This window comes from Populus euphratica, unplaced genomic scaffold, assembly GCF_000495115.2.
Source record: "Populus euphratica unplaced genomic scaffold, PopEup_1.0 scaffold2723.1, whole genome shotgun sequence".
Lineage (NCBI taxonomy): Eukaryota > Viridiplantae > Streptophyta > Magnoliopsida > Malpighiales > Salicaceae > Populus > Populus euphratica.
In genome coordinates, this window is record NW_011502550.1 from 1 (window position 1) to 16,748 (window position 16,748).

The following is a 16,748-nucleotide window of genomic DNA, read 5'->3' on the forward strand; positions in this document are numbered from 1 at the left end:
TATGAATTAATGTTTTTTTAAATTCTACATTATATTTTGATGAAAAAAATCGTCAATGCAAACAATAGCAAATACTACATTCTATAGTATCATTGTATGAAACATATCAATCAATCATAAAGTAGATTCATCTGTGAATTCATGGTAACATCTTTTTTAAGATTACATCTAAATTAAAATGATTACAACCACTAATGTTTATGAAATAAAGCTTAGATTAAATGTTCATAGGAGCATCGATCTAAAACAACAATAATTTAAGTGATAGCAATCATACGATAGAGATATAAAATTAAATAATAATAATCTCAAATAAAAAAACCCACTAATTTCTGAAATTGCATAAACAAATCTAAGTTTACAAGCAATAAATGTAAAAAAAAAAAAGAGAAAACATTCATACAAATCGACCTAAATTTCATCAAACTAATTAGAAAGAAATTGCAACCTTGCTGCTAGAGTGAAACATGATTTATAGTCCACAAAAAGCTTGAGTTCAATTTATGATCCAGGGTTGTTGGTTACAGTCATGGGGATTATTTGTCTATATAATTGTTTTTATTTTTCTTTTGTTGTTACTATTAAGGAGAATAAAACAGAAGAAGGCTACAATGGTCATTCAATGCTTCTTAATGGTAATAAAGGAGTTTGCAACAACACACATATAAAAAAATAGGTTCAAGATGCTTTTTCATAACTAAGGTCCCACCTTAGTAAATTGATACGTCCAACTAATAAAACCATAGTTCAGACTTGCAACCAAACATTTAAATATTGTTGTTCACCCCAAACATGGAAGCAACTGCAAAAGCAAACTGGTTTAATATCTTGACTCCAACCCACATAGAAATCTAATTTATTTGAAGTCATTTTTTTTTAATTTCTCTAAAAACTAAAAGCTTTACCTTAACCCCTTCCTCTTTCTAATAAGAATCTTAATTCCCCAACTCTGTAAACCCATAAAAACACCTAATTTAGCTTGGGTGGTTAAAGAAAGAAAGAGGTTGGAGGGGTGAAGAATAGAAAAAAAAGGAATCTCTTACTTTTATGAAAATGATGATAAAGGCGGTGTTGTTACTAGTGATGTTTTAAGGAAAGATTTCATAAAGTTAAAAAAAAAATCTCAAGTAAAAGCCTCATCTTTTTTAGTGATATTCTAGTTAATGGGTTTTCATTTCTCAAATATATCTTTAATTGATTTCTTTTTAGATTCTAATTGTTTTTCATATCTAGAAATAGGTCACTAATAAAGATTCACCACTATTACAACCTACTTTACCTGTTGGAAACATGTCAATGAAAATTTGTTTAACAAACATGTCCAAAAACATAGTGAATATCATTACTATATAACATGCATGCATATCATTGATTTTTTTCTCCTTTCTTTATTTTATTGTATTTTACATGATGCTGCCTTATTTTCACCAACAATTAGTTCTATTTTCACTCTTTTTTTTAATATTTTTGCGATTGTGCTCATTGGTGTGCCTTTTATGTTTTTTTTCCTCAAATTTGTTATTTCTTTAATCTGGTTGATTTGTTTTGTTCTTCTATGATTATCTCACTACTACAAAAAAGGTCTATGAGAAACTACCTAATTTGTTACAGATAAAACTAAAAATTTTTTATGATAAAAATTAGTAATGACATCAACAGCCAATAATATTATATGCAAATAATAAATGTTAATTGTTCAATAATGAATTATTTGTTGCTAATGTTTCATTGTTGATTGGATAAAACCAATAATGAATATCCCATTGTTGATTCGCAACTGAAATTCCGTTACTGATCCATTGCTAATCAACAACTGAAATTCTGTTGTTCATTTGTTGTTGATTTGCAATGCAAAACTTGTTGCTAATTCATTGCTAATTTGTCCAATAATTTTTTTTTAAAGTGATTTTTTATATTTATTGATTTTTTATAATTTTTTATGGATAATTCACAAATAGTAGAACAATATATAAATAACATAAATTAATACTAAAGATTGTTTTATCAACAATAACAAGTTAATTAAATTAAATTTCATAAAAAATTTCAAAATCTTGTTAAACTTACATCAATATAGATAAGTCACAATTTAATAAATATGTTTTATCATGAAGGTGATGGTGAAACCAAACCAAGATAATGCTAACCATCATAAAGGGAGTCCAATATATAGTGGTTAAGACCTAGGTCAATATAATGGTATAGACAGGGGATACATAGGTATTATTTGTGGAGCCATATATGAGGATATAGATGAAGCCATAGGTGTTAATATAACTTGGTCCATATTTGATGTCCAAGCTTGGTATCCCATGTTACTAAGAAGTTTTTTTACATAAATCATCTGTTATTGTAGTGATAAAATATGACTATCTCTTTTCTTTATTTGCCCTTTCAAGCTCCATCATGTAAGATTGTGATGAAGCACTCATACTAACCATGGACTTTGACATACCAAATGCACTATATATTCTACCCTATGTAATTCTTTTTATAGCCATACACTAAGCTACTCCATCAAATGAAAGATGGTTTTCTCAATCATTCCATATCTTGAAATCATCTTCTTTTTATAACTCTCCTATAATTAAATGTAATAATAAATTCATTTGAATTTTAAATAATAATTAAATTACATAAAAAATTACTTACAATAATTTTTTTAAACTCGTTATTTATAAAGGTTTCAAGTTGTTTCCCTACTAGAAAATTGATAAATATAAACAAAAATACTGAGGGAATATTTTCATTGATAAATTACCGATGGATTTTATCGAGAAAAATATTTTCTTGGTGTTTACCAATGGAATTATGGTGGGAAAAAATAATAATTAAAATAAAGCAAAAAAACAATGACGTGCTATTTTTACCAATAAAATTACCGATATAATAAATCTATCAGTAAAATCCATCGGCAAATTCATTAGTAAACTATGAAAACTGTTCATTATGACAATTACAAAGGAAATCACCAATAGAAAATTTTATCGGTATTTTCTAGAGGGCTCTAGAAATGTTCACTTCTTAATTGTATTGTTAATTATTGTTTTTTACAGATAAAATTACTGACGGATTGAAAAGTCGTTGGTGTTATTTGACGGTTTTCTGAAATTTTTTTTATTAAATTAAAATTTTAAATTAAATATTGCTGACAGAATCACTAATGGATTAAAAAATCATCAGTGATATTGGGCGGTTTTTGAATTTTTTTTTATTAAATTTAAAATTTCAATTAAATATTATAGATGTACTAACCTACAGAATGATTAAAAATATTAATATTTAATTATTCATCGGTAAAACACCTTAATAAAAAGCCTATAATCCATAATTTCACAGTAGACGGGGCTCCTTTCTTCTTCTTGTTTTTTTATATGTAAAAAATATCAATATCCATTTCTTTCTCTTCTATTCTCTCCTCAACTCCTTCTTTTCTCCTCTATGCTCAGGTATGTATTCTTTTATTTTCTTTTTTTTTTCTTCAATTTTTTTAATTAGTATACTTTGTGAATTTTTTTTCTCTTTAGCTTCACTTGCAACCACATTAAGGTAAGATTTTTTTTTTCTTTTTCTTTCATTATATTTGTTTTTAATTGTTTTTGTTTTTAATAATTGTATGAATATTTTTGTAAGATTTTTTTCCATATGATTTTCTTCTTTTTTTTTCCAAGCATTTTGAGTATTATAAAGTGTTAATTTATATTAATTTAATTATTTTATAGTTTTGTGTAATGGATCTTTTTAAAATATTTTTAAATAATTATCAATAGAATTACATATACTATTTTTTTTTTTAGAGAAATATCGACAAAATAAAGCGGATAATTTTTTTTGCACTTTTTCATCAGTAAATCCATTAGTAATAATATTTTTTTTGTTACCAATAAACTCACCAACAGACTTACCAATAGAAAAAAAAATTACCGATGAAAGATTTATTGATGAAGCATTTTTGTTGGTGAGTTCATTGGTAAATTAATTACCAACAAAATGATAGTACAAATACCAATGAAAAATTCTGTTGGTAAATTTAGAGATTGTGATAGTGTTTTTAACACTTTGATGCAATACTAAAAACACATCATCATATAAAGGTTTTTTTCCACCTATTTTTTCTTCTATCAACAAAAAAAAATATTAGAAAAGATAAATATAAAAATTTTAAGTCTATTATAACAAATATATCATGCTAGCTTGATATGATATAAATAACATATCACCTCTAGAAAAATAACATATCACCTCTGGAATGAGTCTCTAGAATGAGTATTTAATTTGTTATTTGTTTTAATTCTGTAATTATTTTTTATAGACTTAGATATTTTTTTAAATGACATATGTGCGAAGTAGGGGTTTTTTTAGAAGGAAAACAGGGTTAGGTTTTTCTTTTTTTTTGAATAATAAAAGGTTTCTCTTATGAGATTGGTATATTCCTACGTGAGTGAGTTTTTTTAAGGTATGCATGCACCAATCAATTATTGACATGTAATTATTTTTTGAATAAAAGTGTAATTCTAATCTTTTCTTTTTAGCAGCAACAGAATTTTTTCGTTGTAAATTTTGTGTTTCCATGTTAGCAATGGAAAATTCATTGTTGATTTTTAATCCGATTCTAAATTAGCATATGAATTATTTGGTTGCTGAAATCCAATGCTAATCATTCTCTTTTTCAGTAGTGAATTATACATATACTCTGCTTATCATGATGTAATTTTTAGCCATTAAATTAGCCATTGATAAAAAGTTTTTGCATGCTATCGCACCCTCTGTGTTTCTTATAGCTTGATTTCTATCCATTTTCGATGCTTCTTTTAAGCTGCCATTGTTTGTTTTCATTTAGGTATTGGATGTTGTGGTGCACGTTGTCCTCTTATCTATTAATTTCATGAATTTTATCTATGAATTTACAACTCACGTTCGATTTCTGGATCATTTGTTGGCACTTACTTTTGTTACGTTGTGCGAGTTCATGCTGCTTCCTTTTGCACTGAAAGCACGACCTCCATTTTTCTGTCTAGCTTGAGACCTGTGCTATGAGACTACCAGCTTCCTCTATTGCCTTGCAGCTATCTTCATGGTCATTTTTAATTTGTTTTTCAATTAACCGTCAGTTACAGCCACTGTTTTTCCTTCTCTTTTAATCCAGATGCACGGTACCTTAACATGCTTTCCCTCCCATGTGTTAACCTCAAACCACCGGCTTAATTTACATTGAATTCCTTTCCGTCCCTTGACAGGTTCTGACGCATTCTTTTCTATGCGGGGGCAGTAACTACCGGGCTTGCCAGCTTCGGAAGAGCAACATGAAATGCAATTCCAGGCTTGCACTGCTGCCACCTCATCATCAACTTCTCAAACATCCAATCCCAATTCCTTTCCCTTGGATTTCTTCTCTCTAGTAGTTCATGGACTTTTCACTTTTGTTGGGTAACTTATAGCATTGCATTGGCTTCTCCATTAAGTTTTTGGTTATGTTTATACCAAAGAGACTTAAAATGTTTCCTTTAGCATGAAATATCACAACCTTGCTTTTTGATTGTAAACTTCATAAAAAGATTTTGCGTTCTACTGTTGCTCTTTCTTTCATGAACACGGCTGCGAACACCGTAGCTCAACAAAGAAAGAGAATGCCTGCGGCGGAGCGCAGAAACCATGGAGCTAGTACATACATTAGTGTATCCCAATTTGACCGATAGCAAACTTTTAAAACAAGCATACAGAAGGCCTAAAACCAGTAACCCACCTGGCCAAAGATCTTAGGAATATACAATAGTAATGGGCAACTCTAAAAAATGATGGTGGGAGGGAGTGAAAACGGGTTGACCCGGTTGAGCAATAGTGGTGGATGCGGTCTGTGCCAGAATTAGTGTTGGATACGAGTCCCAAAAAAATAATGAGAATGGGAGAAAGACTGTGCAAGCGTCAAAGGAAGCCAATCATGAGGACTGACAAGAATGACAGGAGATTGATAGCTGTACTACATGATGATTTCAAAATCGAATTCCTTCCCTATCATCCCATCATCAACAACAGCAGCAGCCAATGAGATTCAGACTAAACTAAACTGGCATTAGGGTTTCTTCTGTTTTTGAAAGATTTGACTCAATTAATACTAGCATCTATCTCCATTCCTCTTAAGAAAAAAAGAAAATCAAATTCCAACCTGTCTTACATAAAAAACAAATGAATAGAATATTGTGTACCTCGGAAATCGGTCCCTTGTACTTGATGCAGCCACTGCCAGACTGCATTTCATCACTGTAGCACCACCACCACAACTCAATCGATTCCTCTCTGAATTTTTTGAGGGGCGTGATCATTTCTACACTCCATTATGGAAGCCAGCACACACCCCCACAAGACTTCGTACTTGTATAGCCATTTCTGTGTTATTGTTTCATTTGTTATCAAGGTCTTCCCGATTAGCAAATGAAACGATTAAAAATCCTGACAGCAATTTATTTTAATCTCATTAATTTACAGAAGGTAGGAACATTAATCGTCTATCTTCCTTAGGATTAAGTTGAAGTGGAGGAGGCTTCACCTAGTTTTGAACCCTTCCCAGTCACTTGAAAGAGTTAATTGGCGCAAGAATTTCAGTATTTCACGAAGGCAGATCTTTAAAGATTATCAACGTCTATTAACACCGATTATAGAAGATTCTCAGAAGCTACATATTCTTCAAAACTATCAAATTGCTCTGTTGTAAGAATAGTCACTTTGGCAATAAAATTCAATCTGTCTTAATTACGAGGTTTTGCCCCACGTACCGAGTAAGATACTAGCACACCACATAAGGCGGCATATAATTAATGAATCATGAAACTCAGTACCTCTGGAATACAAAACTCAACTTCAAAATGAAAAACCTCTTCTCTTATGAACCTGAAAATTGATAAGAATAAGAATACATCATCCATCTCATTCTCCGTAAAAGACATTAGAGGTAACAACTTAATCTATCAATAAAAAAAGACCCATCAAAACTCAAAATGGAATTCAATTCTTTTTTCTTTTTTCTTTTTATGTCTAACTATGAACTGGCCTTACTGCTGGTACAGGCACCCCGAATATACAAGTGGAGCTTGTTCTCACACTGCTGTAGTTCAAGCATTTGCCTGCACTACCGGAAGTATCCACAGAAGGAACTCTTTTATCATCATGCACAACTTCCTCCTTCTCCTCTAGTGTGTCATCACTATCAACATTCTTAACACAATAATCATTTTCACCATCATTGCCATTTACTTCCACATCTGTACTTTCTTCCACCAGGCTTTCATTTTCTTCCTGCTCTTCTTCGTGTTCTTGCTCGAGTACTTGCTCATCTTCTTCAATATCATTGCACTCCAGATCATTCTCAATGCCATGGCGTCTCTCATGATTAAAAACAAAAGGAAGGGCCGAAACTTCATCATCTAAAGGAACAAGATGCAAGGTGAGGCGTCCATTGCATCTGTGAGCCCGAAAGTACTCATGATGCCTGACCTTCTCTTCTCTAAGTATCAACCTTCCATCACTTGTGTAGTACCTCTTTAAAACCCAAGGCATATGAGAAGGCAAATTTTCCGTACGAGCTAACAATGGTATTGGTGGTGGAAACTCCTTTTTCTTAGCCCACCGTTGATCTCTCTTTTCACGATTACAACTCCCGTAATTAGTCTCTTCTTTCTTTGATGATGATGCGAAAATATCTTCGTTGTTCTTGAGATCAAGACAACTCTCTATACCGATATACTCACCATTGAGAGTTGAAGATGATGGTGATGAAACGTTGTAAGCCATGCTATTGCTTGAACTTAAGCTATCACAACTACTAATAAACTTTTCCTCCTCTTCGGTTTCAAGTCTTGGAGCCAAAAGAGACTATTGTAGTGAATTATGGGTTGGCGATGTTGTTTCTTGGTTTTGGCTCTTCATTTTAAAGGGGGAAACTAAAAATAAACGAAGGATTTTGGGATTCGGTATTGGATTGGGAATCAAGAACTGCATGGAGAGAACAGTACTGTTGGCAGTGTGGCTGGTCAATAAATACCAGCAGTTTTTCAAAATAGAGAAGGGTGGGATGGGCTGGGAGATAGAAAGAGAAAAGAGTGTGGTATGATATCGATAAGAGAAGTATGGAAAAGAGGGAAAGATAGCAGCAAAAAGACAGCTAATTGATATATGTGAAGTCAAGATTTGGTTCCACATATGTGGATTTGAGATATTCATAATCTGGTACCATTACTAAGTTGCCTGCAAGAAGAGAAAACATCCATACACAATCAAAATCATGTTCTCCTTTAAGACAAGATTTTGTGAACCAGGAAACTGCATGCGTAATATTTATCACTAATTAAAGAGGTTTAACATTTACGGTTACTAAGGATAAAACATAACATATAGAAATGCAATCTCTTTAATAAGATTATTTAAAGATACAGATGCAAGAAAATGATCAATTTCTAGAAGAAACTATGCAATTTATATATGGTCGAATGAAAGTTTCTAAAGTTAAGTACACATGAAAATTTACCAGAGCTAGCTTTGTGTTTTTAGTTCCCATGCTTAGACTGTAAATCGGGGATAGGCTTTCCTTTTACATTGTAATGGAGGACAACTGAAATTGCCAGACTCAAACATGCTTTCCTTAAAAAAAACACCACCGTGTAAACAACCGGTAGCCAAGCCTCCATGTGCGTAGGCTGGCATTTTGTGCCAAGGTATTAAGATGTACATGTTCTCCATATATCCATAGGCTCCACAAGACAGAGCCTTAACATGAACCGTCAATGAGGTCCACTGGGTATCAAATGAATAGATGACTGAGCATCAGATGGATCATTCAAGCGGCCCACCTCTCTCCTTTTGAAGAAACGAAAATATTTGAGGATTATCCAAGACTAAAACAACTGAATCCCAATTTCTTTTTAGTATGAGAATATATATTCGATAAAAACAAAAGAAAGGGAAGTCTAACATGGTCCATAAAGCTTGACAGTGAAGAATGAAGAGAAAAAGATCTGGCATGCAAAGTTGGATGACTAAAAGCCAGAAAACATAGCCTGGACATTTCTTCGACTATTTGCTAGCTAGCTTTTCTTTTTCTGGGAGGTTAAACAGATCAATTTTCTGTATATTCTTGGAAAATATATTATCTTCGAGTATTTTTAACAATTAAAAAACTAATAATCAATCGGGGTTACAGTATGCGAATGCAATGCTGTTAAACATCAAAATTCTTGTGTGCTGCGTAGAGTTTATTAACTAAATTATTCACGATGTGTTGCATTATCCGTAAAGCAATTATAAGCTTTCTAGGGTTTAATCTTCTTGAATGTACTATAAAAACAAAATCAGAAACTAAAGATAAAATAGTATAAACGGGGGAAATCACCAATACCATAAAAAAAGAGTACATACTCCTAATTCACACCGATGCAGCACAACTTGTAAAACCCACAAATAGAACGAACATGATTAAGAAGACGCTGAAACAAATCAAGCAAAAAGATGATACAAATAATCCGGACGACACAGGCAATGATAAATAAGATTAAAAAATGAACAGAAAAGGGCACCCAGCATTGAAAACCAAAGACTGATCATGTATAACAAGATCAACCAAAAACAATCGAGCATTTATTTTATACATATGATCATCACAAGAATGTATTCATGTATGCAATGACATAACATGTGATACACAAAAGATGAAAAGGGATATCATAAAATTGGATAAAAAAGAACTTACCAATGGAAGGATAAAAGAGGAGAGGAGATGATGAATCCTTGTGTTCTTGTGGAGCATCACCTCCGAAGCTGTTACAACGAAGGGACACTCCACAGAATAGATGAAGATACGATTCCTTGATGCCCCTAGAAGGGCAACTCACAATACAAGAGGCACCAAGACAGAGAGGCAATGTATAGGCACACCGCTGTAATCCAAGATTTTAATATCCTCTTATCAATTTATATCTTTTTTTTAAGTCGTATAATTTTTCTTTTATTTGCTTGATGGGTAAAATAATAAATTTTTAAAGAACAAAACTTGAAAAACAATTTATACATATAATATCAGCGTGATTCTGGAAAATAGTCGCATATCTTAATGCGGGTTTTAAGGGATATTAGGGTGTCAACTAATTTTGGCCAATCCCTTGCTTGCTTACCTGTTAATTGTTTATTTTAGAACTTCAAATATTCCAGATTTTTTTAGCATGTGAGGAGTTCCTTAACTCGTACGACAATTAACAATAAAATAAAATTGCGGTTACCACATTTTTTTTTTCCCTCTGTGTTTTGTTTTCTATCCTATGAAAGTTTTAATTTTTGAATCAGAATTGATATAATTAAGATGATATAGAGTGATTAGTTTAACATGACTAAAAGATTCATATTTTTTTTTAAATATAGAAGTATTAAAATAATAAATAATCTAAAAAAATCAGAGTCAAACCATTGTGAGGTTAATTATATAATAATAATAATAATAATAAGTTAAAGAGGACTTTAAGATGTAAGATTAATATGAGAATTAAATAATGATAAAAATAAATGTCAAGATTAGAGGATGCACTAATGATATTTCAAACAAGTATAGGATAAATTATTTTTATTACTTAACTGAAAATCACACACAAATGAGGTTTCAATCGGATTATAAATTATTAACATGATTATATTAGTTATCTTATTCAAATAATACTAATACTTGTAAATTATGTCAGTTATTCATGATTATAACTTATGTTAACAACAAATTAAGTTTCTTTCATAGCACATGTGTCGATTATACTATACGGATGGACTATGAAAGTGCCAAGTATTTGTTATACCAAGTATTTGTTATGCCAAGGGTTATACAATATAAATCTAGATTAACCATTTGATAAGCAAATAATTAATAGTAAATAAGATAACAAATATAAAATATGTTAGTATCAAATATTAAAGTTCATATTGAGTTTATACTATACTTATTCTTATACCATTAGTGTGACCTTTTTACCTTGACATAATAAACTTAGCTAAACATAATGAAGAAGAGAAACGTAAATAAATAAGATAAGAACATAAATAAGATATAAGTTAATTAAGTCAATGAAATGTAAGGCATATACAAGAGATTAATAAAAATAAAATTTAAGTATTATAAAAATATAAAGAAAGAGAGCATGAATATGTTTTTGATCTGAAAACCAAGATTTTTAAATGCATGACAAATGATTCCTTTTATAGGCCAAAATTTGAAACTATTGATTTGTTGACTAATTGTTAAGTAGGTGACCACATTTTGACTTGGTTACAATCCTTATATTTTTTATGAACAAAACGTCATTGCTAACATCAAAATTTGAATAAATTTTATTATGAAAGTTTTGGAAAATTGTCTCACCTTTCCAACAAAAAAAAAATTGAGGTTATTTAGACTTCTATAACTCGAGATATGGGATGAACACTAAACAGTGTCTAAGCTGTAAGATAGATTATTATTGCTACCATTTGAACATGAAAATGACCTTTTTGAATCTTGGACTCCCATAAAAGTTTTAGGTCTATGTCTTAGCTTTCTATCTATATAGAGTAGACCCAAATCCAAGTTCTAATGACTGAATAGTGTTCCAGTTTGGATTGCACTAACATCTTTTTTTATAAGCTTAGCCCTTTCTTTGCCTGCATTTAAGATAAACGTTTACCATAAATTAAAGGTATCTTATAATATTAGACATGATATTATAAAACATACTCTAGTTAAGAAGTTATTGATACTTCAAGTGCAAAATAATGATATAAAACCTTCATAAAAATACACTTTTAAGTACTAATTACACCCCTCCAACCAGCTTATTACTAGTTTCTAGTAATCAAAACGTTAAAATAGAAAAATAATTTACAAGTTCCACAAAGTAAGGATTTCATCATTTAACTTCCATTAATCCATCCAAATAAATAAACTCTCATTAAATTTATATATCTGCTTCATACTTTTTAACAAGATATTAATAAATCTTTTTTTATATACTCAATATATCAACACATAGTTATGGAGCTTTTATTGGAAGAAAACAAAAAATTTTATGCTAATGTTTAAGGTTAACATCTTTGGTTAATGATTATTATCTTTATTTATTTATTTTTTCTTTTTCTTTTTTAATATATATACAGATAACATAATGCATCTTTATCCCATGTAACGAGCTTTAGACTAATGACTCCCAGACTAGTTGGTCTTAGAGCATTAGGTGTTGAGACATGATTAGTACTTAAAAGTGTATTTTTATCAAGGTTTTATATCATTATTTTGTATTTGAAGTATCAATAACACCTTAACTAAAGCATGTTTTTATAATAACATATCTAATAACATAAGATACCTTTAATTTGTGATAAATGTTCATTTTAAATGCAGGCCTATCACATAAATAAAAGGATTGATTGATGAGTTTAAGTAGTAAAATTAAAAGTATGAAGAGATGGTCAAACTTAGAAAAAAGATGCTTGTGTAGTCTAAATAGGAATACTATTTGATAATTGGGTCATATCTGGAGCTATAGATCTCGGATTAAGTCTACTTTATATAAATGAAAATGTAAAACATAGGCTAACAACTTTCATGTGAAAGTCTAGTTTTAATAAAGTCGTTTTCAAGTCCAAATTGTAGCAACAACGAAGAAGTCTAAATTTGTCCTGCAGCCTATACACTGTTCAGTGTTCAGCCTATATCTAGAGTTTTAAAAGTCCAAATAACCTCCATTTTGTTTTTTAGAAAGATGAGATAATTTTCTACAACTTTTATGTGGAGATTTGGTTCCAATTCTGATATTATTAATGACATTTTGGGAAGACAAGAGAAGATAAGGATTGTCACCAAGTCAAGAGTTGGCCACCCACTGATTAATTAGTCATCAAATCAATAGTTCCCAATTTCGGCCTATAAAAGGAGGTATTTTCCATGCAATTAGGTATCTTAGTTAGATCAAGATCATGCTTTTGTTTTCTCTATTTGTATTGCTTATATTTTGCTATTATTAATATCAAGTTTATGCCTTTCATTTCCTTTTCTTTACTTTGTTAACTTTTATCTTATTTATGTTCTTATTTTGTTTATTTATTTTTCTTTCTTTCTTTATGATTAGTTAAGTTTATTTTGTCAAGGTGAAAAGGTTACACTAATTGTGTAAGAATAAGTATAGTTTAAACTCAACATGGACCTTAATGTTTGATACTAACATGCTTTGTATTTGTTAACTTGTTCACTTTTAATATTTTGCTTGTTAAATGGTTAATCTAGATTTATGTTGTATAACACTTGGTACAACAAATACTTGATACTTTCATAGCCCATATTATATAGTATAACCAACACCTCAGCTATGAAAGGAACTTGATTTGTTGTTAACATAAGTTATAATTATGAATGCCTGACAATATTTACAAGTATTAGCCTTATTCGAATAAGATAACTAATGTAATCACGTTAACAATTTATAATCTGATTTGAATCTTCTTTGTGTGTGGTTTCCAATTGAATAATAAGAGCTTATACTATACTTGTTTGACATACTATTAATGGATTCTCTAATCTTGATATTTATTGTTATCATTGTTTAATTCTTACATTAATCTTCCATCTTAAAGTTCTCATCAACTTCTTTTTCTTCTTTTTTATTATTATTATTATTAGTATTATTACTACCATTACTACTACTGCTGCTGCTGCTGCTGCTGTTTAAAGAAGTTTTTCACTTCTCATAGAATAAAATCTTTCAAAAGAGAAATCACCACTTTCACTTAAAAATTATGAGAAATATTTTATCAATATTGGGACAGGTATCGAGACTTGTTTGATACTTGCCCTCATTATGGTTTTGAAACATGGAAATTAATTTTATATTTTTATAAAGGGTTAACACCTAAAGATAGACAAATGGTTGAATTGATGTGCAATGAAACTTTTGAAGATAAAGACCCTAATAAAGCAATGGGGTACTTAGACTAGTTAGATGAAAATACTCAAAATTAAGACACTGCAGGTACTTATGAGGCATCGAGTAAAACTCAATCTCATACATCTAGTAGAGGTATGTATAACCTTAGGGAAGATCATGATCTCCAAGCAAGTTTGCATCTTTAGCTAGGAAAGTCGAGGCACTAGAATTAAAAAAGAGTGGTCAATTAAAATATGTTTAAAATATTATGTGTCAAATCTGTGAAACAAATAAACACTCAACCAATAACTGTCTAACTTTGCCTTTTTTTAAGAAATGTCTCCATGAACAAACTCATGCTTTAAACAGTTTTCAAAGGCCCAATCATAACCTATACTCGCAAACATACAACCTTGGTTAGAGAAATTACCCAAATTTCAGTTGAAAAAGTGAGAAAAATAATGCACAAACTTCACAACCACCGTTTCAAACACATCATAATTTTTAAAACTCTTATGGATATGCACCTTCTTATGCTGCACCTCCTAGAAGAAATCTTGAGGAAACATTGCATGTATTCATTGAAAAGTAAAAGGCAATTGACACGAGTAAAAGATTGATATCTTCTCCCAAATGCAGGAGTGTTGAAATAATAAATAACTAACACGACCAAAAGATTGATGTCTTCTTTCAAGTGTAGGAGTGTCAAAGTAATAAATAACCCTACAAGATCGGGGTCGAACCATAGGGAGGTTAATTGTATAAATTATAAACAACAATAATAGTAATAACAACAACAACAACAATAATATAATAGTAGTAATAGTAGTAGTAGTAGTAGTAAAGAAGAAGAAGAAGAAGAAGAAGAAAAGGAAAAAGAAAAAGAAGTTGATGAGAACTTTAAGATGGAAGATCAATGTAAAGGTTAAACAATGATAATAACAAATTCCAAGATTAGAGGATCCACTAATGGTATGTCAAACAAGTATAGTATAAACTCTTATTATTCAATTGGAAACCACACACAAAGAAGGTTCAAATCAGATTATAAATTATTAACATGATTACATTAGTTATCTTATTCGATTAATGCTTATCTTATTCGATTAATGCTGATACATGTAAATCTCGTTAGACATTCATGATTATAACTTATGTTAACAACAAATCAAGTTCCTTTCCTAGCTAAGGTGTTGGTTATACCATACAATATGGGTTATGAAAATACCAAGCATTTTTTGTACCAAGTGTTATACAACATAAATATAGATTAGTCATTTAACAAGCAAAGTATTAAAGAGTAAATAAGATAACAAATATAAAACATATTAGTATCAAACATTAATGTCCTTGTTCAGTTTACACTATACTTATTCTAACACCATTAGTATAACCTTTTTACCCTGACATAATAAACTTAACTAAACATAATGAAAGAAAGAAAAATAAATAAACAAAATAAGAACATAAATAAGATAAAAGTTAACTAAGTAAAGGAAAGGAAAAGAAAGGTATAAACTTAATATTAATGAAAGCAAAATATAAACATTACAAAAAATACGAAGAGAGAAAGCAAAAGCATGATCTTGATCTAGAGACCAAGATGCTTAAATGTATGGCAATCGCTTCCTTTTATAGGCCAAAATTGGCAAGTATTGATTTGATGACTAATTGATGAATGGGTGGTCAACTCTTGACTTGGTTCCTTATCTTCTCTTGTTTGCCTAAAATATCATTGGTAACATTAGAATTGGAACCATTTGAAATATGAAAGTTGTAGGAAATTGTCTCAGTTTTTCAAAAAAAAAAAAATGGAGGTCATTTGGACTTCTAGAACTTTAGATATAGGCAAAACACTGAACAGTGCATGGGCTGTTGAACAGATTTGAACTTCTTTGTTGTTGCTATAATTTGGACTTGCAAATGACCTTTTTAAATCTTGGACTCCATATAAAAGTTATAGGCCTATGTCTTATCTTTCCATCTATATAAAGTAGACCTAAATCTGAGATCTACAGCTCCAAATATGACCTAATTACCGAATAGTGTTCCGGTTTGGACTACACCAACATTTCTTTTCTAAGTTTGGCCATCTCTTTGTCCTTTTAATTTCAGTTCTTAAATTCATCAATCAATCCTTTAATTTACATGATAGGCTGCATTTAAAATGAATATTTACCATAAATTAAAGGTATCTTAAATTATTAAATATGTTATTATAAAACATGCTTTAGTTAAGGAGTTATTGATACTTCAAGTGCAAAATGATGATATAAGACCTTGATAAAAATACATTTTTAAGTACTAATCACACCCCAAACTAGCTTATTACTAGTCCCTAGTAATCAAAATGTTAAAATAGAAAAACAATTTGTAAATTCCATAAAGCAAGGTATTCATCATTCAACTTCCATTAATCTATCTAGATAAACAAACTCTCATTAAATTTATATATTTGCTCAATACCTCTTCAACAAGATATTAATAAACTTTCCTTTTATGATCAATATATCAACACATAGTTATGGAGCTTTACTTGGAAGAAAACAAAATTTTTGTTCTAATGTTTAAGGTTAACTTCCTTGGGTTGAGATTTTTTTTCTTTTTTTTAACAAAAAATATATATACATGTAACTTAACACACAATGCATCTTTAACCCATGTAATGAGTTTTCGGCTAATGACTCCTAGACTAGTTGGTCTTCAAGCATTAGGTGTTGAGACACCTTACAAGCTTAGTAACTCGAGTTGCAAATACTGATATATAGATAGTGCAATGTTTGATTGACACAACAAAAAGATTAATGTCTTCTCCCAAGTGCAAAAGTGTCA

General features: G+C 30.3%; 1 protein-coding gene across 1 annotated transcript; it reads right to left on the minus strand.

Annotated features, from left to right (window-relative positions):
- Window positions 1–6,814: 6,814 nt before the first annotated feature.
- LOC105119281 (structural constituent of ribosome) lies at window positions 6,815–9,877 on the minus strand. The gene is made up of 2 exons (XM_011017405.1): window positions 9,737–9,877; window positions 6,815–8,238 (listed from the first exon to the last, which is right to left on the minus strand). Exon 2 carries the CDS (start codon window positions 7,783–7,785, stop codon window positions 7,030–7,032), a length of 756 nt encoding a protein of 251 aa, XP_011015707.1. The 5' UTR covers window positions 7,786–8,238; window positions 9,737–9,877; the 3' UTR covers window positions 6,815–7,029.
- Between the last annotated feature and the right edge of the window lie 6,871 nt (window positions 9,878–16,748).

Coding starts and splice junctions, on each gene's coding strand:
- LOC105119281 (XM_011017405.1), bottom strand. CDS start 7,785: ATGGCTTACAACGTTTCATCACCATCATCTTCAACTCTCAATGGTGAG.